General features: G+C 39.1%; 1 protein-coding gene across 1 annotated transcript in view; it reads right to left on the bottom strand.

Moving 5' to 3' along the window:
* Positions 1–23,825, bottom strand: part of LOC126418703 (serine/threonine-protein kinase SIK3) — a 496,441-nt gene that overhangs the window by 19,299 nt on the left and 453,317 nt on the right. The window contains 3 exon segments of the mRNA XM_050085601.1: positions 6,728–6,866; positions 9,285–9,478; positions 21,619–21,768. Of these exon segments, the coding sequence (XP_049941558.1) occupies positions 6,728–6,866; positions 9,285–9,478; positions 21,619–21,768 (483 nt within the window).

The following is a 23,825-nucleotide window of genomic DNA, read 5'->3' as shown; positions in this document are numbered from 1 at the left end:
ACATCTGCTTGTGATGTGATCTACTGTTTCTATTTGCTGTTTGCAAAGTCTGCATTTATCTGTTGTGGTATTGGGATCTTTAATAATATGCTTGTTGTTATATCTGGTGTTTATTGTTTGATCCTGTATTGCAATCATGAATCCTTCTGTCTCACTATATATATTGCCTTTTCTTAGCCATGTGTTGGATGCGTGCCCGCATCTCGTGGTCGTGCGGTAGCGTTCTCGCTTCCCACGCCCGGGTTCCCGGGTTCGATTCCCGGCGGGGTCAGGGATTTTCTCTGCCTCGTGATGGCTGGGTGTTGTGTGCTGTCCTTAGGTTAGTTAGGTTTAAGTAGTTCTAAGTTCTAGGGGACTTATGACCACAGCAGTTGAGTCCCATAGTACTCAGAGCCATTTGAACCATTTTTTGTTGGATGCGTCTTGATCGATGTGTGGCTGTATTAAATGGTACGGGTGCTTGCCATGTAGTGTTTTCTTTTTCCAATTTACTTTCTTTGTATCTGTTGATGTTATGTGATCTAAAATGTTGTAGAAGTGGTTATAAAATTGCAATGGTGTAGCCGATGTATTTATATGAGTGATTGTTTTGTGTATTTTGCTAGTTTCTGCTCGTTGTATAAGGAATTTTCTTAAATTGTCTACCTGTCCATGATGTAGGTTTTTTATGTCGATAAAACCCCTTCCTCCTTCCTTTCTGCTTAATGTGAATCTTTCTGTTGCTGAATGTATGTGATGTATTCTACATTTGTGGCATTGTGATCGTGTAAGTGTATTGAGTGCTTCTAGTTCTAAGTTACTCCATTTCACTACTCCAAATGAGTAGGTCAATATTGGTATAGCATAAGTATTTATAGCTTTTGTCTTGTTTCTTGCTGTCAGTTCTGTTTTCAGTATTTTTGTCAGTCTTTGTCTATATTTTTCTTTTAGTTCTTCTTTAATATTTGTATTATCTATTCCTATTTTTTGTCTGTATCCTAGATATTTATAGGCATCTGTTTTTTCCCTCGCTTCTATGCAGTCGCTGTGGTTATCCAATATGTAATCTTCTTGTTTAGTGTGTTTTCCCTTGACTATGTTATTTTTCTTACATTTGTCTGTTCCGAAAGCCATATTTATATCATTGCTGAATACTTCTGTTATCTTTAGTAATTGGTTGAGTTGTTGATTTGTTGCTGCCAGTAGTTTTAGATCATCCATGTATAGCAGATGTGTGATTTTGTGTGGGTATGTTCCAGTAATATTATATCCATAATTTGTATTATTTAGCATGTTGGATAGTGGGTTCAGAGCAAGACAGAACCAGAAAGGACTTAATGTGTCTCCTTGGTATATTCCACACTTAATCTGTATTGGCTGTGATGTGATATTATTTGAATCTGTTTGGATATTAAGTGTGGTTTTCCAATTTTTCATTACTATGTTTAGGAACTGTATCAATTTAAGATCTACTTTGTATATTTCCAATATCTGTAGTAACCATGAGTGGGGTACACTATCAAAAGCTTTTTGGTAATCAATGTATGCGTAGTGTAGTGACCTTTGTTTAGTTTTAGCTTGATATGTCACCTCTGCATCTATTATCAGTTGCTCTTTACATCCTCGTGCTCCTTTGCAGCAGCCTTTTTGTTCTTCATTTATAATTTTGTTCTGTGTAATAACTGAAGTTAATATTTTGTAAATTGTTGGTAGGCATGTTATGGGGCGAAATTTTGCTGGGTTTGCTGTGTCTGCTTGATCTTTAGGTTCCAGATAAGTTATTCCTTGTGTAAGTGCATCAGGGACTGTGTATGGGTCTGCAATGTAACTGTTAAATAATTTAGTTAGATGTGAATGTGTTGAGGTGAACTTCTTTAGCCAGAAATTTGCTATTTTATCTTTTCCAGGGGCTTTCCAATTGTGCGTAGAATTAATTGCTAGGGTGACTTCATGTTGCAAAATTATCACTTCAGGCATTTGTGGTATCATCTTGTATGTGTCTGTTTCTGCTTGTATCCACCATGCATGTCTATTATGTTGTACCGGGTTTGACCATATGCTGCTCCAGAAGTGTTCCATGTATGTTATGTTTGGCGGATTGTCTATTTTAATGTGTGTGTTATCTATTGTCTGATAAAATTTCTTTTGGTTTGTGTTGAATGTTTGGTTTTGTTTCCTTCTATTTTAACTTTTTTTGTATCTTCTAAGTCGTTTGGCCAATGCTTGTAATTTCTGCTTCATTTCATCTAATTGCTCTATCACTTCTTGTTGTGAGATTTTACCTAACCTTTTTAGTTTTTTGTCTGATATTTCATTTCTTATAAATTGTGTTAGCTGTCCGATGTCTTTTCTCAGTTTTTCTATTCTGATCTGTAGCCTGTGTTGCCATGCTGGTTTTGTGAGTTTCTTCTGTGTGCTGGTTGGTTCTGATCTCTGCCTAGTCTGTATATTTAGTGTAGTGAGTGCTCCTATATAAACCAGTAGTTGTAACTCTTCCATAGCTGTATTTTCATTTATTTTGTTGTGTATGATTGTGTTGATAGTTGTTATTGTTGTTTCGACTTGTGGGTTATTTGGTGGTCTATGCAAGAATGGTCTAATGTCTGTATATGTGTGTTTGTATTCTATATATGTCAACTGAAATTTTTCTTCTATATCTAACATGTGTGTCACTTTGTGTTCTATTTGTGCTTGTTCTGGTAGCTGTCTTAAGATTTCGTTTTCCTCTGATTGTTTAATTGATGCGTGTTGTTCTTTGTTTGTTTGTTCTGGGATGTCTGAGTCCATCACTGTATTTTCTTCTTCTTCTTCTGATTGCACATTATTTTGTTCCAGTATTTGTTGTACTTGTTGTTTGATGTTTTCTAATTCTGACTAGGGTATCCTGTTATTTTTTATTATTACACAGATCTGATCAGCTAGTCGTTGTTCTGTTAAAAATTTTAATTCTGGGTATCTGGTAATAAATGTTGTGTATACTTGTGATCTGTATCCAGTTTTGTTGGTTCCTAAGTTTGTTGCTTGGTAATAACAGAACATGAGGTATCGGTTAACTTCATCTGACCATCTCATCCTCTGTCTTTGTTTTCCTTCTAGAGTGGTTGCAGGAAGCATATCCTGCAAAACACCTCTATTTGGATTTAAATCATTTTCCGTGTGTCTAGCAGTGGTGTTACCATTGTGGACGGGCATAGGGTTCAAGTGTCGTCCCCGACCATGACAATGCTTGTCCGAGGCTTCATTAGTTCTGTCCTGAACCAACTAATCACACTAAAAGGGGGGTTAGCCCTATTAGTGGTTTGTTCTTTTTGTCGCAGGCCTATTCTTTTCCCGGGCCTCCACGGGGTTTATTATTACTATCACTATTACTATTATTATTATTATTATTATTATTGATTAATAAAACAATCTGAAGTGGTAGATTAAAAATGAGATATAAGTGAAAATCTTTCCTGTTAAATGTCAATCACTGGAATAAGTTTTTAATACAATAACTCTGACGTCTGGTTCTTTGCAGGGAAAAATTTCTACTACATCAGAGTATACAAGTTGTAAGTTTGACCTCATGGTGATTGGTGAGAAGAACTCTATTGAAAGGATTTATAAAACATGGAGAGCTCAAGAAAAACATTGTAACATTCTTTAAACACACACACACACACACACACACACACACACACACACACACACACACAGAGAGAGAGAGAGAGAGAGAGAGAGAGAGAGAGAGAGAGAGAGAGAGAGAGAGAGCTTTGCAATACCCTCCCATTTAAACTAAAAATATGCCAACAAGAACATCAAAACAGAATGGATGACGAGCAGAAGTTATGTAAAGGAAGACTTTATTGGTAACAACAATTTAAAATTCATTAACATTTTAAAATATTTTCTACTTCGTAAAATAGGAAGTTGGTTAGAGTAAGTGGGTAACAGTGGGTTAATGGGAGACAATACACAGGAGATGTTTCTGGACAAGGAATGGAAGGTCATTTCAGTTTTTGAAGGCCTCAGGAAATCCCTGTCATATTGAGAGAGGGACTGCTTGTAACCATAGATGGATAAGCATGGGTGGCTAGGCTGTCTGGAAGGAATGGGTACCAGCTGTTTGGGCTGGACAGAAGGAGTGGGGCTGCTGTCAAAAGTAGAGGTATGGACCATGGTTTGCATGTGTGATAGTGTTGGAGGCACTGATGGTGTGTACAAAGATGACAATGTCAGCACCTGTGCACGTAGGCGTGTGTGTGTGTGTGTGTGTGTGTGTGTGTGTGTGTGTGTGTGTGTGTGAGAGAGAGAGAGAGAGAGAGAGAGAGAGAGAGAGAGAGAGACTTGTCCAGTAGCATATCCAACAGCCCACTTTCTTCAGTGAGAGTTGCACTAATAAATCTAACTTCACCCAGGTGTGAGAAAATGACAAAGAGAGCAGATATTCCAATGAAACCATTTCAATGTTATCAGTGACTACGGGTGTTACAAGAAATGTTAAGAAAGATAGGGAAAATGTTTTTGCTTAGCAAGATTGACAAGATATATGCTGCAGAGTACTTGAGTACTCAGTTTTGAGGACAAAGATGTGGTCCACAAGTGGATCAAATTCAAAAGGATTGTTCGATACACCATACACAACTAAATGCCAAGCAAGGTTTTAAGGGCATGAAAAAATCCAGTGTTCTTTAATAGCCATGTCAGAAAGTTGCTACAAAAGTGAAGAGAGCTTCATCATAGATTTAAGTGAAATCAAAGGCTAGCTAACAAACAAAAGCTGAACAAAGTGAAAATGAGCTTAAGGAGAGCAACATAAAATGTTCAATGAATTTGAAGGTAAAATTTTTCCCACCAACCCGATTAAAAACCCTTAGAAGTTGTGGTCTTACAATATATCAGTATGTGCATTTAAATCACCTATTTGGCTGCTCAGTGATCATAAGGGCACTGAAATCGAAAATGACAGACAGAAGGCCAAAATAATGAATTTGACCTCTCGATCTGTTCCACCCCATAATTTTGTAATACGGTTCCTCCTTTTGATCATCAAACCAATGCTGATATTGGGAGATATTGAGGCAAGTGATTATAGAACAGGAAACAACAACGATCACTTCATAGTAAAAAGGCATCTGAACCAGCCTCTTTTAGCAGTAGCTTATTGTAAGCTGCTGCAGGATCTAGAGGTTTTTTTTTTTTTTTTTTAGCCAGACACAAGTACATGAAACATAGTGCACAGAAAGCCACTACTGTAGGACTACACTATTGGTAACAAATCACTGGAAACAGCACCTACCATAAAATACCTAGGATTAAGCACCTAAAGTGACCTGACGTGAAATGACCACATGAAACAAATAGTAGGAACAGCAGATGCCACACAGATTCACAGGGCAAACCTTAAGGAAAAGTAATACATCCACAAAAGAAGTGGCTTACAAAACACTAAGACCACTTATTGTGTGCTGCATATTAGTCTGGAACCGTTCTGAGGTCGGATTAGTAAAAGAGCCAGAGAAGATCGGATGAAAAGAAAGAATAGCACATTTTGTCACAGTATTTCTCGGTTGGCGATTGAAATTTCTACAAAGTATATTCAGAAAAAGAGTCGGGCGTACATTACTTTCTCCCGCATATATCTTGTAAAATGATCACCCATAAAATGATCTCCACAAGTGAATCCGAGATGTCAGAGCTAATACAGAGGTTTACCAACATTTTTCCTGTGCGCCATTCATAAATGGAATGAGGAAGGAGGAAACAGAGGGGATACAGATGCATATCTAAATAAAGAAATGATAAACTGACATTACGCACAGCAGTAAGTCAACAGGACCTGAAGGTATTTTAAAATGTCATGCATCATTTAAATGGCAGTAAACATTTGGTATAAGAATATTTCTATGATCTATTATTGTAGATCAGGTTCAGAGAATTTGTGTAAAAACTGAAAAATGTGAACTAACACTTCGATGGCCTATTAATGTTTGTTGGTTGGTTGTTTCGGGGAAGGAGACCAGACAGTGAGGTCATCGGTCTCATCGGATTAGGGAAGGATGGGGAAGGAAGTCGGCCATGCCCTTTGAAAGGAACCATCCCGGCATTTGCCTGGAGCGATTTAGGGAAATCACGGAAAACCTAAATCAGGATGGCCAGACACGGGATTGAACCGTCGTCCTCCCGAATGCGAGTCCAGTGTCTTACTAATGTTTGTATCTTTTGAAATGTGATCATCTTTCCGTAATCCTAAAGTAAATCTCTGAAAAAATTTAAAGGAAAGGACCAAGTGTGTGATGTAATGAAATTTTCTTTTGGTATTACACTGCTCAGTACTTGTAAGGTTGTGGGAGAGCTGTTATCTTTACTGATGACTAGGGCAACTGCAGAAATCATATTCTACTTCCAACCAACAGTTACTGCTCTCGTCCCAATAGATTGGTTTGGCAAGTGAAAGATGAAACTGAACTGTTCCTTGCCATTAACGAAATGAAGTACATGAATTAGATAAAAACTGCAGTTTGCACATTTAAAGATGTTGATGAGGGAAGTGGAGAGGTCGAGAGGAAGGGGGAGGACAATGAGATAGAGATGGGTTGAAAATAGATTAATGGCAAAGTTAAGGGTAGGTGAGGATAGGAAACCAGCCTAGTGCCTGAAAAATTGGGAAAGAAGAGAAGACAGTACAAGGAACACACAAACAAATTTCTTCATTGGAATACTAACTCAGAAAAGCTCAGTTAAAGTGGACGAAGGTGTGGAGGCTTACCGGGTATAGAGGCAGGGCTCTGCGTGGTCGGCGGAGACGGCGTCGCTGACCGCAGAGGGGAGCCGCCCAACATCTGCTGCATGTGGAGCGAGTGGCGCAACTGCAGCTCGTGGGCGTCGCCCGCACTGCCACTGTGTCGCTGCACAGACCGAGTGACCATCACTCCCAGAAACTCAATTTGTTCTCAACTTTCACTTTCACATTCCATTAAATAATGCCACTGCTGTGAAAGTGAAATGAAAAGTATTTGGCCCAGCAAGAGGTAGCACTGACAGTGGTGAAATTTTGTTTTGTTATGTATGTACATGTTGCACAATAACTTAGGTTAATATTTAATATCTGTGTACATTTACATTTGGGTTAGAAGAAACTATCGGAAAGGTGGCATGTTCGTAGCTCACCAAAAGCAGAATTTTCGATCATTGCCATCACTGATAAGTATGTTTGAGAAGAACCTAATACATTTGTTTTTTCAAATGCCCATATGATACCTCACTGAAAATCAACATTAGATTATGTATGACCTGATAAGTATTCAAATAATGTCTGTCATTCAGATTACATTAGACTGACATAGATCGCGTGCAGCCTCATGCCGTCACTCTGACTGCTGCGACTCAGTTAGGTGTCGGTTTTGCATTAGTGAATGGCTGGTGCAGAGAAGCTTATAATCTGTGGAAGTCCATCATTCATCTACATTAAGATTTGGTGAAATAAATCACTGACTATGATTTTTACTTATCACATCACAGTGTTTTATCTATACATTACTGAACTTTCATGTGAACTCACAGCTAGACACTGTGGCACAGATATACCTGAAATTTTTTGACACAGTTGCTGTTAGCCAAATCTGCAACTTCATTGTAAAATATTCCATTATGCTGAACAACCACTTTTGTTTTCAAGCGGGAAAATACACAACTGATGCAGTAAACACTTTTGCTGAGAAAATAAGCATATCATTAGACAAGAGCCAACAAAGTTGTAGGAATCTTCTGTGACCTCACAAATGCTTTTGATTCTGTAATCCACTTAACAAGTATGGCATTGGAGACAGTGCCCTAATACAGATTCATACCTACTTATGGAATACAAAGCAAAGATTTAGCATTACTTAAAATGATGGACATTATTATTCTGACGGCAAACAAATGTCTCAGTGTGTCCTAGAAGTCTCCATAACAAGTGCAGTTCTAATCTTGATCTATGTGAATTGTTTATCATTAAATATCAGCTCTCCCATCAGTTCCTTTTGTAGAGGATATTTGTTTGTTAATTGAGAATCATGATACAGAACAAATTCCTGAATTAGTGATCAGGATCATCAGTGCCTTAGAAACTTGGTTTCAGCTAAATGGGTTAAATCTAAACATATCTAACACTCACATGTTGCACTTCACAACCAGTCAAAATGTGAGAAGATTAGGATTATGCACAAAACCAAAAAATTGATTCAGTTAAAAATCTTACAATTTGGATAATTATCAGAATATGTAACTAATAAAGTGAGCAGTTTTGCAGTTGCAATCCAAAGATTATCAACTGAAACTGACGTGCACAGATGAAAAGCAGTATATGCAAGTAACATTGAAGCTATTATTAGGCACGGTATTGTTTTTTGGAGAATTTTGACTAACATAGTGCTTACTTAAAGATAACAGAAAAAAATCATTTGGAATAAGTGCACTGTACACCACAAAGAACAATGTTGCCCATTATTTACAATCCTACAAATATTACCTCTCCTACCCCTATATAACAATTATATTTTTATGTGCCAACACAAATTATTTGAGGGAAATCATTTTTTTCATACTTGACACAAGAAACAAAGAAGACTTTATGCTTCCCATCCACCATCTCAAACCATACACCCAGGCTCCTCAGTACAGGGCATGAAAATTTATTACATACTAAAAGGGAACTAGTTCAAATAGATGGAGTTAGGTCTACCGAAAAGAATGCTACTCTAGGCATCGATACTGAAATGCCATTATTCAGTGGACTAATTCACATGGGACAAACTAGTATTTCATCCTGCATATAACTTGTTACCCATCCTACAAAGGATATATAGCCATTGACAGAAATATTATTTTAGAGTTCTTTTTTTTTTTAATTATTCATTAGTGTAAATATTATTCCAATGGTAATGTAAAATTCTGATATATGTCCTGTACGCAAATCAAATGTACGTTACAAGACGAATAAACCTCAAATTTGCAACACCTGTATAGTACTTTTCCAAGTGTATGCACACTCCGCAAGCCTCCTCCCCCCCCCCCCCCTCCCAAACTTTACACAACTGTACTGTACTCCCCCCCTCACTCAGAAAAAGAAGTCTCGGGTGTAACACTGAGCAACATCACTAGTCACACAATGGCTGGCAGCCGTCTTAAACCATGCACCCTGAAGATGTTCAATTGTACTTTTACAAGCAGGGTAACAAACAGGTGTCCTACAACAGTGTAAAATTGCAGACATAAGCGAATTTTGAACATTCTCGACAGAGCTACCTAGAACAGTAGACTCGCCATGCCCGTGAGATACTGACCTGCAGCTGCTGGTACTCCTGCTGCAGGGCCTTGACATTGCCCTCCCGGCCGAAGACGTCCTGCTGTGCCTGCAGCTGGTGCTGGTGCTGGGGGCTGCGGTACGGGGAGGGGCAGCCCTCGCTGGCCCTCCGCACGGGGCTGTACCTCTCCTGGGGCAGGTGCAGGCTGTTCACCTCCTTGAAGCTATCCCTCACTGCAACAGTGCAGCAATACCTGTCAGTGTGACAGCAGGACTCGACACACTACGAAAAGTACCCGAGAGATGACTCACAGAATTTGAATACGGTAGTGCGATCTAAGTTGACGACAGTGTCACCTCGGCAATCTGTGGAAAAATATAAATAGTGACAAATCCTGTATGTCTGCTCTCAAGAACTTAAAAGGGGAGAAGGGGAAAAGAGCAATGTGGGCACACTGAAATTAGTGAGACCAAATCAGACCGTAGCCTTGCCAACCCTGTGTATATGTGGGTCAGAAGTGACAGAAGAAGCATACTCCCTCCCATCCCACTATCCTTGTCAGCGTCAGTCTCCGCTCGTTCCTGTCCCACATCCAGCTCCACCCGTAACTCCTTCCAACCTTCTTTCCCCATCCACCACCTTCCCCTTCCCCTCCCCCTCCCCCTTCCTCTACTCTATCTGCCCCTCGTAACCCATTGCAGCCACCCTCTGACCCTCCCTCTCACTCATCACATCCTACCTCTTGTCACCCGATGCACATGATATGACTCCCCTGTCCCAATCGAGCTGCAGTACTGGTACAATGTGTGTGTGTGTGTGTGTGTGTGTGTGTGTGTGTGTGTGTGTGTGTGTGTGTGTGTGTGTGTGCAGGCATGCGTGCGGAGGGGGATGGTGGGGTAGGGGACGGGCGTACGCGCACATGCCTCAATTAATCTTTTATGCAGTGTGGTGCATTCCTCTTTGTGCTTAAAAAAGCTGGCTTTCATGAAATTTTCTGTCTGTGTTTATGTTTGCCTTTGGCTAGTAAGTAGAATTTTTTCTTGATACAATTTGGGACACGCTGCTGACAATAACACAGATGCACAGAAAATGGCACAGTTCCAAATAATTGTATAATTCTGCTAACATTACGTATGTTGTAACATTTGCGTATATTCCAAAATTAGAAACTTGAATCTGCATTTGTCAGAGCTCCATTAAAGACTGGAGTGAAGTACATTTTCCGACAGTTACACCCCTAAAGCCCACTTCTGAGACAGTTGAGCTGAGCAGTTTATACAAGCTCTAAGTTAGCTATAGTGAGGGAACAAAAAAATAAATCTTTTGCAAGATGTTGTGCCACATGTAATTCTACATTATTCCATGAATATGTTAGAATGTACATCTATGAAGAAGAGACTGGCAATGTGAGATATATTTTGTGTCAGTCCTATTCATTTCCTATAATTTCCCACTGAATGACATTTTATTTCCATACAATCTGCTATCAAGGTCATGTGAACATTAATTCTAGCAAGTCTAATACAGCTTGCTTCTCTAAAATTTCAAGTTACTATCACCCATTTTAGTACATAGGCCATAATGATATTCATCATGTTATTTTACTGATATATTTAATTTGGTATGAGAGCCATTCACATTTAAGCTGGACAACCATCTTTTCGATGAAAGAAGGGGGCCTCACAGGAAACTGGTAGCAGCATGTAGTGCACGCGTGAGAGAGAGAGAGAGAGAGAGAGAATCACTGATATAAGTGACAACTGAAAAATGTGTGAAAGTCATACTATATAAGTGACAACTGAAAAATGTGTGAAAGTCATACTATATAAGTGACAACTGAAAAATGTGTGAAAGTCATACTATATACTGCAAATGAAAATGTCCAAGTGGGCTGAATACAGAAGGATTTGCAAATTTGTACGGATTGTTGCACATCAGAACCGGCCAAAGGGTATACACTGCAAGTAGTGGTGATTACCGTAAAAATTAATTTGGTCAGATACCTACTACGAATCAGCCATGTGGCACATGCTGCAAACAGTGGAGAGGACTGTAAAAATTAGTTTTGTCAGATACCTATGATATTTGTAGTGATACAGAAGGCCAATACACTGTCTGTGTTGCTACATGTTAGGAGTTCCACTTGTAGTGTGTGTTCATTCACCACAGATGGAGAAAAGTATTTAATGGTACTTCTAAACTGAAAACATTTTACAGGATTTTTGTGAAGTGATTTATTCGAGACTGACAGAAATAATCTTGTGCTTTGTAACCTGATTGCACAATTACATCTAACAAGGACTTCTTGCAGCAAAGTTTTTATACTTATCTTTTTGGTGCACAGGATGCGTCACTGGTCAGTTTCGTTTAACACACAAGAACAGCAAATGTAGCATACCCCAGTAGACTGTTGATTGAGGAGTAATACACTTGTGACATGGAATGACACTGATGTATATGATGTTCTTTCTGACTGACCATACTCAACAGCATATTACAGAGTTTATCTCTGATAAACTCTATGAAACTCCCCGTGCTACTCTCAAATACCCCTCCTTGTAATTGCAGTTTATTCTTGTGTGATCTAAGTATGTCTTGGCTTCTGAAGAAGGGCGAACTGCTGAAATAAATTATGAATAAAATAATACAATGATTTTTGTGGTTTTAGTTCACACAATACTTTTTTGGCAAAAATATTAACCAGAAATGGTGAGATGTAATGCGAACCTTGTGTGCTCAAATGTGTATCCAGTGTTAGGTCACTAAGACATCTTGGTTTGTTTAGCAGTACACTTGAGTTGTTGCAAAGTCACAACAAAATTTCATTGTAATTCTCCAACAAAAAAACATGGAATTTCCTTTCCATAAATTAAGTATTTACACATTCCTCCAATTATTATTATTATTATTATTATTTTCGATTATTTCCATTTAAAGAGAGTGTTTGAACTTTAATTCCTTTATGATGATTGTTTAGGTTTTTTCTGAGCCCAAATTTTCTTCATATGCTCACTGTGTTGTTTCTTTCGCTCCGCTGTCCATTTGCATCCTGGTCTCTTCTGTGTTGTGGTGTCAAATTTATGTTTTTTGATGGTGTTCCTGAATTCAGTTCTATTTTCTGCATCGTTCACTATTATGTGTGCTTGTCTGACGTTCTCTTTAACTTCTTTTATCCATTTTGTTTTTCCCCTGCCTGAGTTGATGACTTTAAGAATTCGCTTCGAATTTCTGTTTTCATTCATCCTGTGGATATGTCTGTAGAACTGCATTATTCTTTTCCTTATTGTATCTGTAATCATGTCTGTGTATTTATATAATTCTGATGTTGGTCTCTTCTTCCAGATTCCTTGCTCTTGTATCGGGCCAAAAATTTTCCTGAGAATTTTCCTTTCTCGTTTCTCTATTTCTTTGATTTTAGTTTTGCCCACTTATTTGGGTTGTTTCAGATGCATACAGTGCCTCCAGAAGTACGACAGTGTTGTAGTGCCTCAATTTTGCATTAATGGATATGCACTTTTTGTTATAGTAGTTCCATGTGAGTTTATGTGCTTTCTGTAGTTTTTTTATTCTTTCCTCATTGGTCTTTAGGTTGATCCCTGATGGCTGGATGATTTCTCCCAGGTACTTAAAATGTGGTACTTGTACGATTTTCCCATGGGTTGTCACAATAGGCAATTTGTCTAGTGGCACTCTTTCTATGTACTGGGTTTTCTCATATGAAATTTGCAGGCCAGTACTTTGTGCAATTTTGTGTAACTTCTCTATGGCATTAGTGGCTTCTTTTCTATTATTTGTGAGGATTGCTAGGTCATCTGCAAAAGCTAAACACTTCACATTGAATCTATTATCTTTTCTAATGCCAATTTGGATTCCTTTGACTTCTTTTTCCCATGTCCTGATAATTTGTTCAAGAATGATATTAAAGAGTAATGGTGAAAGTCCATCACCCTGTCACACTCCAGTTTGGATTTCAAATGGTTCACAGATATCCCCCATAAATTTGACCTCGGAGACTGTGTCAGTTAACGTTTGACGAATGATTGCTCTTGTCTTTCTGTCAATGCTGAATTCTTCCAGCGTGTTGCAGAGCGCTACTCTGTCTATTGAGTCGTAGGCCTTTTTAAAAACTACTAAAGTGACCACTGTGTTTCGGGTGTTTCTCATGTGGAGAATCATTTTCAGATTCCAGATATGTTCTATGCAGGATTGTCCCTTGCGAAAACCAGCCTGGTATTCTTCTATTTGTGGGTCAGCTTGTTCTTCTAATCTATTCATGAGAACTTTTGACAGGATTTTATATGTGACCGGCACGAGTGAGATACCCCTGTAATTATTTGGTTCAGTTTTGTCCCCTTTTTTGTGGAGTGGATGGATGAGTGCGCATTTCCATTCAGAAGGGATCTGTTATGTTTCCCAAATGTTTAATATGATTTTGTGGATTTTTCCTGTTAATCTTTCATCATTTAACTTCCATAGTTCTGCAATAATTCGATCTTCTCCTGGGGCTCTATTGTTTTTCAGTGTTTTGATAATTTCTGCTATTTCGTTAATGGTTGGTGGTTTAGCGTCGGGATTTGGTGTAGATGTCTGGTAGTGAATATCCTCTGTAGGTCTTTCACAGTTGAGAAGTTTGTTGAAATAGTCTGCGAGGATTTGGCAGTTATTCTTCATGTTAGTTTCTAGTGAACCATTCGGTTTCTTGAAGCAAAGATTGGGTGGCTGGTATCCTGCAATATGTTCTTTAAACGTCTTATAAAAATTCTTGGTGTTGTTCTTCTTAAAGTCTTCTTCTACCTCATCTAGTCGCCGTTTGTCATAATTTCTTTTTTCCCTCCGAATTGTTTTCGATGTTTGTTTTCAGATTACTAGAAATTGTTGCCATTTTTCTGATGTTTTGTGACTATTGAAGTTTTTCCAGGCATTGGTCCTTTCTTCTATTGCTTGGTCACATATTATATACCACCACCTGTGTCTTCTCCTTCTCGGGGGTTGACTCAATTTCATCGCGGATTTGAGTACGTCCACAAGTTCTGTCCAGTTTGAGGTGTTTGTCTGACTGATTTCCTGTAAGATGTTTTCCTTGTTGAGTTTTATGCATTCAGGGTCTGGTCTCAGCACTTTGTTTAGTTTTGGCTTTTTTCTATTAGGTTGTAATCTGGTCTTTATCTGTAGAAAATGGTGGTCTGATTCAAAAAATCCTCTTCTCGTTTTCACATTCAGAATTTCTGTTGTGTTACTCTTGGAGATGGCCACATGGTGTATCTGGAATTCACCCAACATTGTGTTGGGCAACTTCCAAGTATACAGTTTCTTGCTGGGTTTTTTAAATTGTGTTGACATAATTACAAGGCCGAAATTTTCACAAAAGTTAATCAATCTTTCCCAATTCTTGTTAGTTGTCTTGTGAGCTGTATGGATTCCTGTGATTTTCCTGTATTTTTTCTCTTTGCCTAATTGTAAGTTAAAGTCGCCTAACAAGATTATTACATGGTGTTTGGCAATTTTGTTTGTCGTCTCTTCAAGGTCATTCAAGAAGTCATCCATTTTCTGGGGGTTCTTCTTGTTATAGTTATTTGTGGGTGCGTGTGCGTTGATCAAGGCGTATGCTTTGTTGGCCGATTTGACGGAGAGCGTTGATATACGTTCTGAGGCAAACTGGAAGTCAATGACAGAGTTGCTGATAGATTTGTGGACTACAAATGCTGTACCAAACTGTTTGAGTCCTTTCTCATTAGTTTTAACTGCTGGTTTTCCTTTGTAGATCCTGCAGTTGTCTGTGTCAAAATGGTTTTTGTCCGTAAATCGTGTTTCCTGGACTGCAAGGATTTTGATCTTGAATTTTTGCAGCACGTCTGTAAGTTATTTGATCTTGCCCAGTTTGAAGAGAGTATTAGTATTAAGTGTACCGAAGAAGTGTCTTTGTTTTGTGTGTAATAATCTGGATGTCGTCTGGTTCTCAACCTTAAGTGCAACGTGATGCTCCCGGTCCCCCAGAATCTGATGACCAGGTAAACCCAGTCTTGCGACTGTTGCCCGGGGTAGTGGATTCATTCCTTGTGTTATCATCATGTTTGGTTTTCAAGTTGAAAACTAACTTGGTGGTGGCCCTTCCGAGGAAAGATCACGAGGAATACGACTTGATTGTTGAGATCAAGAAGGTTGCTGCAGCCGCACCATCTAGGTGAACAGACGCTGACCCCGAACTGCTGGATACCAGGCAGACGTTAGTGGATTTCGGTTGATAGTTTTGGTCCACCCCGGGTATTTTATTTCCCCGGTACCCTCCATATCTGGAGAGCATTCCCCTATCCGCCACCTGGGGAGGCGCCCGATGGGAGACTATTATTATTATTATTATTATTATTATTATTAGTTCTTTCTTTTTTCAGACGTTATGTCTGGTCAAAAATGGATAGTGACGCGGACCTTGATCAAGCGTGACTTCCTTTTAACTGTACGGTATATGTTATATTGCATTTAGGAACTTTCGGGTAATTGAACATGTATCAATAATTACGGATTTCTGTAGTTGTATATATAAGTTTGGATGTAGCTGTATTGCATTGATGTACTGGTGGATATTGTGTGGTATGACTCCTGTAGTTGATAGTATAATTGGTATAATTTCAACTTTATCCTTATGTCACATGTCCTCGACTTCCTCAGCCAGTTGGATGTAATTTTCAATTTTTTCTCCTGTTTTCTTCCGTATATTTGTTGTATTGGGTATGGATATTTCGATTAGTTGTGTTAATTTCTTCTTTTTATTGGTGAGTATGATGTCAGGTTTGTTATGTGGTGTTGTTTTATCTGTTATAATGGTTCTGTTCCAGTATAATTTGTATTCATCATTCTCCAGTACATTTTGTGGTGCATACTTGTATGTGGGAATGTGTTGTTTTATTAGTTTATGTTGTATGGCAAGTTGTTGATGCATAATTTTTGCTACATTGTCATGTCTTCTGGGGTATTCTGTATTTGCTAGTATTGTACATCCACTTGTGATGTGATCTACTGTTTCTATTTGTTGTTTGCAAAGTCTGCATTTATCTGTTGTGGTATTGGGATCTTTAATAATATACTTGCTGTAATATCCGGTGTTTATTGTCTGTTTGTGTCTGTGTATGTGCGGATGGATATGTGTGTGTGTGTGTGTGTGTGTGTGTGTGTGTGTGTGTGTGTGTGTGTGTGTGTGTGTGCGCGCGCGAGTGTATACCTGTCCTTTTTTCCCCCTAAGGTAAGTCTTTCCGTTCCCGGGATTGGAATGACTCCTTACCCTCTCCCTTAAAACCCACATCCTTTCATCTTTCCCTCTTTCCTGACGAAGCAATGGTTGGTTGCGAAAGCTTAAATTTTGTGTGTATGTTTGTGTTTGTTTGTGTGTCTATCGACCTGCCAGCACTTTCGTTTGGTAAGTCACATCATCTTTGTTTTTAGATATATTTTTCCCACATGGAATGTTTCCCTCTATTATGTTAAATAATTTAGTTAGATGTGAATGTGTTGAGGTGAACTTCTTTAGCCAGAAATTTGCTATTTTTTCTTTTCCAGGGGCTTTCCAATTGTGCGTAGAATTAATTGCTCGGGTGACTTCATGTTGCAAAATTATCACTTCAGGCATTTGTGGTATCATCTTGTATCTGTCTGTTTCTGCTTGTATCCACTGTGCATGTCTATTATGTTGTACCGGGTTTGACCATATGTTGTTCCAAAAGTGTTCCATGTCTGTTATGTTAGGTGGATTGTCTATTTTAATGTGTGTGTTATCTATTGTCTGGTAAAATTTCTTTTGGTTTGTGTTGAATGTTTGGTTTTGTTTCCTTCTATTTTCACTTTTTTTGTATTTTCTAAGTCGTTTGGCCAATGCTTGTAATTTCTGCTTCTTTTCATCTAATTGCTCTATCGCTTCTTGCTGTGAGATTTTACCTAACCTTTTTAGTTTTTTGTCTGATATTTCATTTCTTATAAATTTTGTTAGCTGTCCAATGTCTTTTCTCAGTTTTTCTATTCTGATCTGTAGCCTGTGTTGCCATGCTGGCTTTGTGGGTTTCTTCTGTGTGTTGGTTGGTTCTGATCTCTGCCTAGTGTGTATATTTAGTGTAGTGAGTGCTCCTACATAAAACAGTAGTTGCAACTCTTCCATAGTTTTATTTTCATTTATTTTGTTGTGTATGACTGTGTTGATAGTTGTTATTGTTGTTTCGACTTGTGGGTTATTGGCGGTCTATGCAAGAATGGTCTAATGTCTGTATACATGTGTTTGTATTCTATGTATGTCAACTGAAATTTTTCTTCTATATCTAACATGTGTGTCACTTCATGTTCTATTTGTGCTTGTTCGGGTGGCTGTTTTAAGATTTTGTTTTCCTCTGATTGTTTAATTGGTGCATGTTGTTCTTTGTTTGTTTGCTCTGGGATGTTTGAGTCCATTACTGTTTTCTTCTTCTTCTTCTTCTTCTTCTTCTGATTGCACATTATTTTGTTCCAGTATTTGTTGTACTTGTTGTTTGATGTTTTCTAATTCTGACTGGGGTATCCTGTTATTTTTGATTATTACACGGATCTGATCAGCTAGTCGTTGTTCTGTTAAAAATTTTAATTCTGGGTATCTGGTAATAAATGTTGTGTATACTTGTGATCTGTATCCAGTTGTGTTGGTTCCTAAGTTTGCTGCTTGGTAATAACAGAACATGAGGTGTCGGTTAACTTCATCTGACCATCTCATCCTCTGCCTTTGTTTTCCTTCTAGAGTGGTTGCAGGAAGCATATCCTGCAAAACACCTCTATTTGGATTTAAATCATTTTCCGTGTGGCTATCAGTGTCTTTACCATTGTGGACGGGCATAGGGTTCAAGCGTTATTATTATTATTATTATTATTATTATATAGCCTGCCCTTACTTATGTGAAATATAAACATATCTCTGGTTTAGAGGTTCAGTGTTTCAGAAACAATATGTCACTTGCTGTGTTCCGGCAAGAGCCAGGGTAGATTTGTCTTCAATCTGAAGACTGTTTTGATAAAAGCTCTCCACACTAGTGTATCCCGAGCAAGCTTCTTCGTCTCCATCTCTGTATTGCAGCCTAAATCCATTCCAACTTACTTACTGTATTCAAGTCTTTGGCTCCATCTACAATTTTTACCATCCACACTTCCCTCCATTACCAAATTGATGATTCCTCAATGCCTCAGGATGTGTCCTAGCAACCAATCCTTCTTTCAGACAGCCTGTGACATAAATTTCTTTTCTTTCCAATACCAGTCTGTACCTCTTCATTGTTTATAATATTCTACCATCTGATCTTAAGCATTCTTCTGTAGCAACACACTGGAGAAGCTGCTATTTTTTTCTTCTCTGAACTGTTCATTGTTCAAATTTCACTTCTGAACAAGGTTACACTTGATACAAATACCTTTAGAAAAGACTTCCTCAAACTTATATTTGATGTCAATAAATTACTCTTTCTCTAAAATGACTATATTATGGCAATAACAGACAGCTACTCACCATATGGAAGAGATGCCAAATCACAGACAGGCACAACAAAAAGACTGCCGAACATGTGTGCTTTCCCACATTCACAGTCTCTCCCCACTGACACTGGACTGTGATGTGAGGGTAAGGAGGAGGCAGGGGCAGGGAGGGGAGTGACAGCAGGGAATGGGTGGGGGGGGGAAGTAAAGTGCTGCTTGTGGTAGCATGAAGGAATGTGGTGGGGACAGGGCGGGGCAGTTAGGTGCAGCTGGGGGATTAGATGGGGGGAGGGGGGTTGGGGCAGAAAAGGAGACAAGTAGAGAAGGGGAATAAAACCATGGGTGCATTGATGGAATAGAAGACTGTGTATGCTGGAGTGGGAGAAGGAAAGGGGTTGGTGGGTGAAAGACAGGGACTAACGAGGTCTGAGGCCAGTGGGTTACAAAAATGTAGGGTATATTGCAGGGAGTGTTCCCACCTGCACAAATCAGAAAAGCTGGTGTTGATAGAAAGAATACAGATGGCACTAGCAATCACTGAAGTGAAAAATGTTGTATTGGACAACTGGGTGGTCCAGATGCTTCTCAGTCACAGTTCATCAACGGCCATTTGTGTGGACAAACAGCTTGTTGGTTGTCATCCCCACATATAATGCAGCACAGTGGTTGCAGTTTAGCTTGTAGGTCACATGACTGGTTTCCTAGGTAGTCCTGCCATTAATGGGATAGGTGACGATAGTGTTTGACCTGGAGTAAAGGATGTATGAGACAGGTCTTGCATCCACATCTATTACAGGGATATGAGCCATGAGGCAAGGTGTGGGAGCAGGTGTGGAGTATGGATGGACGAGAATATTGTGTAGGTTCGGGGGGCGGCGGAACACTACTATTGGAGGGGTGGGAAGGACAGCAGGTAGGATATTTCTCATTTCAGGGCATGACCAGTGGTAGTGAAAACCTTCGCGGAAAATGTTTGAGTAGTACTGTGTCATGAGGGGAATGTACCTTTGCCGCCAAACAGTGGGACTTTGGGAGATAGTAGGTGACTGGAGAGATAAGGCATGGGAGATCTGTTTCTGTACAACGTTGGGAGGGTAATTTTGGTCTGTGAAGGCCTCACTGAGACCCTCGGTAAATTTTGAGAGGGACTTCTGCAACGGCCACAGGTGGCTAGGTTGTACAGAATGGACTTATCGGTACACAATGGGTTGCAGTCGTCGAGGTGGAAGTATTGCTGGTGGCTGGAATGTTTGATATGGATGGAGGTACTGATGTAGTCATCTCTGAGGTGGAGGTCAACATTGAAGAAAGTGGTTTGTTGGATTGAGGAAGACTAGGTGTTGAGACTGTGGAGTCAGATCAGTCCAGATCATTAAGATCTGATGATCATGATGATCAGGAAGGAGGTTTTAGGTTTGTAATCTGTCAGGTATTGGAAAAGGTAGTGTTCAATACCAGCAAAGGCCATGGGCATTACAGCTTTTAATGTAAGAGGAGGCAATATCAACAGTGACAAGCAGTGCATCTTCAGCATATCAATAATTACTTTAAATTCACCTCATGTCTCAAAATAATGTCTTACTTCATACTAAAACTGTTCAATGGAAACAGTGTTGGGCTTCCCTAGAATTTCAACTCAAGACTGTGCCCACCACAGTCAGTAATAAGAACTAATCCATGTGTGTATCCCACATACTTGGGACACACCAAGTAATTTTACAACACAATCAATGTGTGTCATTTTTGACTATAATGTTCTTTAGACAATGTCTATCAGTCACCTTTCCCTTTATCACCATAATGAGGCCCTCTTGTGGCATCTGAATGGCTCCTTAGGAGCTGTACTCCACTTCTCACATTATGCCAGTAGTCATGCTGAATTGTACAGCAGCCTCCTAGAGTACTAGAGTTCAGTTCTCCGTGTTTTTCCTGTCCTGTACGATACCTTTCTTTCAGCATTTTCAAAATTGGTCAGTTTTAGGATCACTGGTTAGTATTCGCTTAAATTACGTGACCTGTTGACATGAGAATTTTGCTTTTCCTCTTGTTTATAATGTCTGAGCTCTGGTATATTTCATCCACTCACAACTGTACCGTATGTACCATTCTGCAGTGCCTGAAAATTATCTAAATATGTAAAATATCACTGGTTTGATGCCTTCCACTCACCCAGCCATATTAGCAGTAATACAAAATCTGTCAGTTATAACTGCTACACCACATATTAAATGAGAGCTGAAGACTTATTATGTATTCCACTAAAAGAATTGATGAAGCTACAGGTAGCTCTTGTCTCACAACAACCAGCTGATTTAAAACACAAATTTTAGTGAGGTAGTGAGAGAGAGTTTCACTTGGGAAGTATCTATCATATATTGTGCACCACACACATACACCAAACAATGGAAAATCCAGGATCGAATAATGTCAATAATCCTGGCCTCAGCAGCCAGAGACAATATGTGTGAGTTGAGTTGTATTTGTGCATCAGTGTGTGTGTGTGTGTGTGTGTGTGTGTGTGTGTGTGTGTGTGTGTGTTTTTGCCTAATTCAGAAGAAGGCCTTTTGGCCAAAAGTTTACTTGTTTAGCAGTCTCTTTGTGATGCCTGTATGCAACTCAACATCTCTGCTACATGGCGATTGACATGCATTTACTGCATCTTTAAAAATATCACCACACCTTGATTTCAACTAATTTTACCATAAAGCACTTCAATCCCAAATACGTTTGCTAATACACAGGAGTCTCACCTCTAAGAATTATTTTAAATTCCTGGTATCAAGCTCAAAACTAATTACATATTAAGAAAATATTAAAACACTCTTCTGTTAAGTAAAACTTACGTGTAACTTAAATATATGAGAGAGAGAGAGACAATGGAAATAAAGTGTTACAGTACCTGGTCGATTATTTGCCTCCTGAACTGTGGCGAGGCCAGAAAGTTTCTTGTGGCGAGGGAACCTGCTGGCGGGTGGTGGTGGTGGTGGTAAGACTGGGTACTTGCGGCGCATGCGCGCCTCTACTTCAGACACTACTTCTGGGCTAATTTCTGCGCGCATGCATAACACCAAACAAGCAGCCCACACAATAAGGAAAAAAGAACAAAATGAAAACCAAAATTAATAATGTGAGGAACAGAATATAAGGTACTGAAATTAGTACAGGAACAAATTAAAGAAGCAGTTTAAAACAAAAATATGTAATGACAGAAAACTGATTGAATAACTAAACACAAATCTATCTCCATGCAACAAAATGCATTTGTGTGAAAATATAACAGGTAAATAGGAAAACTAAATAAGTAAACAGTGATTACAATTAGAATTACTATTCAACATAAACACAGTTAAGTTTTATGCAGCATTCCAAGTGCAGTAACATTCATTGTGAAACTTTGTGCCAATACTGTTTCAAATGTGAACTATATCTTACAATACTATAGTACTTTGTTTTTGTATAAAATGCACTCTGTAATATCTGAGGAGAGTTGGAATGTAACTCTAACAATGGCATAAACTATTCGCTGATTTCTACTTACAATTAGGATAGGCAGGGACCAAAAAAAATTAAGCTACTGGACATTTCCCAGAGGTTTGTATATTTCTTTCCAGCCCCCATCCCTCTTCTTGTATTTTTATTCTTTTTCCTAAACATTTTTCCTCATTATTTTCTTGCCACAATTCTGCTAGATGACTATGAACTTTTACCATTCTTTTATGAGTTTTAGTGTTCTTCCCTTTTTTTCTTTCTATGTTGACTACCCCCCCCCCCCCCCCCCCCCCCCCCCCCCCGTCTCTCTCTCTCTCTGTGTGTGTGTGTGTGTAAGAGAGAGAGAGAGAGAGAGAGAGAGAGAGAGAGAGAGAGAGAGAGAGAGAGAGAGAGAGGGGGGGGGGGGGGAGGGGGGGAGGGAGGGGGGGGCAGGGAGCATGTGCACATGCTTGATAACGAATCTCTTCCCTCATCTAAAATTGGATGACTGTCCCCTGCCTTAGCTGTTTTACTGTTTTATAACATCTCAGTTTATCAACTCAAATTCAATAATGTAACAAAGCTGACTGACTTAGTAAACTCAGTTGCTAGTAATGCATTGCACAAGCACAGTACTAGTATTTATGAACTTAAAAACAACAACAATCCATCTAAAGAAGGATGGGACTGTCACTTTCACCTCCTTCCATCTCTCCTTCACCAGTGTTTTGAGTATCTTTTCCCCTGTTCTGTTACCTACAAAGACTGCTGAAAATTGTGACCAGCACACACCGATCTAGTACTGACCTGAACCATGCAAAATGCAATGACAACTAGTAATGGGACGATATGGTTGATCGTGACACACAGTTTCCACTTTTAAAGAAAGGGGTATCTGCAGTCGATTGTACCCTTCGAGCCAGAAGCCCATGTGTGTTCCCTTATACACCATATACCTGTATTGACAATAAGCCAAATACTACTCGCTCTGTTGTCTTTCCAGCAAAAGTGGACATATGTATCATCAGTCAGTGATATGTCCAGTCAGATGAAAGCAGAAGTATCAGTGCTCATAGATTGTCTATCTCTCCATTATAAAGACACAGGACCTCAGATTAACACAGAAAATGACCTCACATCAAGCTTATCTCAGGAATCTGGCTTGTATAAATGTTAATCCAAGATCAACAATGCAATGAAAAGGATAGTTGCTATTCACCATATAGCGGAGATGCTGAGTTGCAGAAAGACACAACAAAAAGACCATCAGAAAGTCAGCTTTTGGCCGACAAGGCCTTTGTCAAACAACATATATACGCAAACATTCAAGAAAAATGCAACTCACACACATGGCCAGACTGGCTCCAGCTGCCAGAGACTGTGGTCACGTATGTATGATTGTATTTGCATGAGTGTATGTATGCTGTCTATTTTTGACAAAGGCCTTGTCAGTCGAAAGTTAACTTTCGGACTTTTCTTTGTTGTGCCTTTCTGTGACTCTGCATCTTCGCTATATAGTGAGTAGCAACTATCCTTTTCATTGTATTGTTACATTGCATAATGGATTTTCCACTGTTTAATACCATATTACACTGCCATGAAGTGGGTTCACCTGCGACTGGTGAAAATTCGTGGATC

Source organism: Schistocerca serialis, chromosome 9 (assembly GCF_023864345.2).
Source record: "Schistocerca serialis cubense isolate TAMUIC-IGC-003099 chromosome 9, iqSchSeri2.2, whole genome shotgun sequence".
NCBI classification, from domain to species: domain Eukaryota; kingdom Metazoa; phylum Arthropoda; class Insecta; order Orthoptera; family Acrididae; genus Schistocerca; species Schistocerca serialis.
The sequence above is the reverse complement of the archived record's forward strand: the minus strand, read 5'-3'. Positions and strand labels throughout refer to the sequence as shown.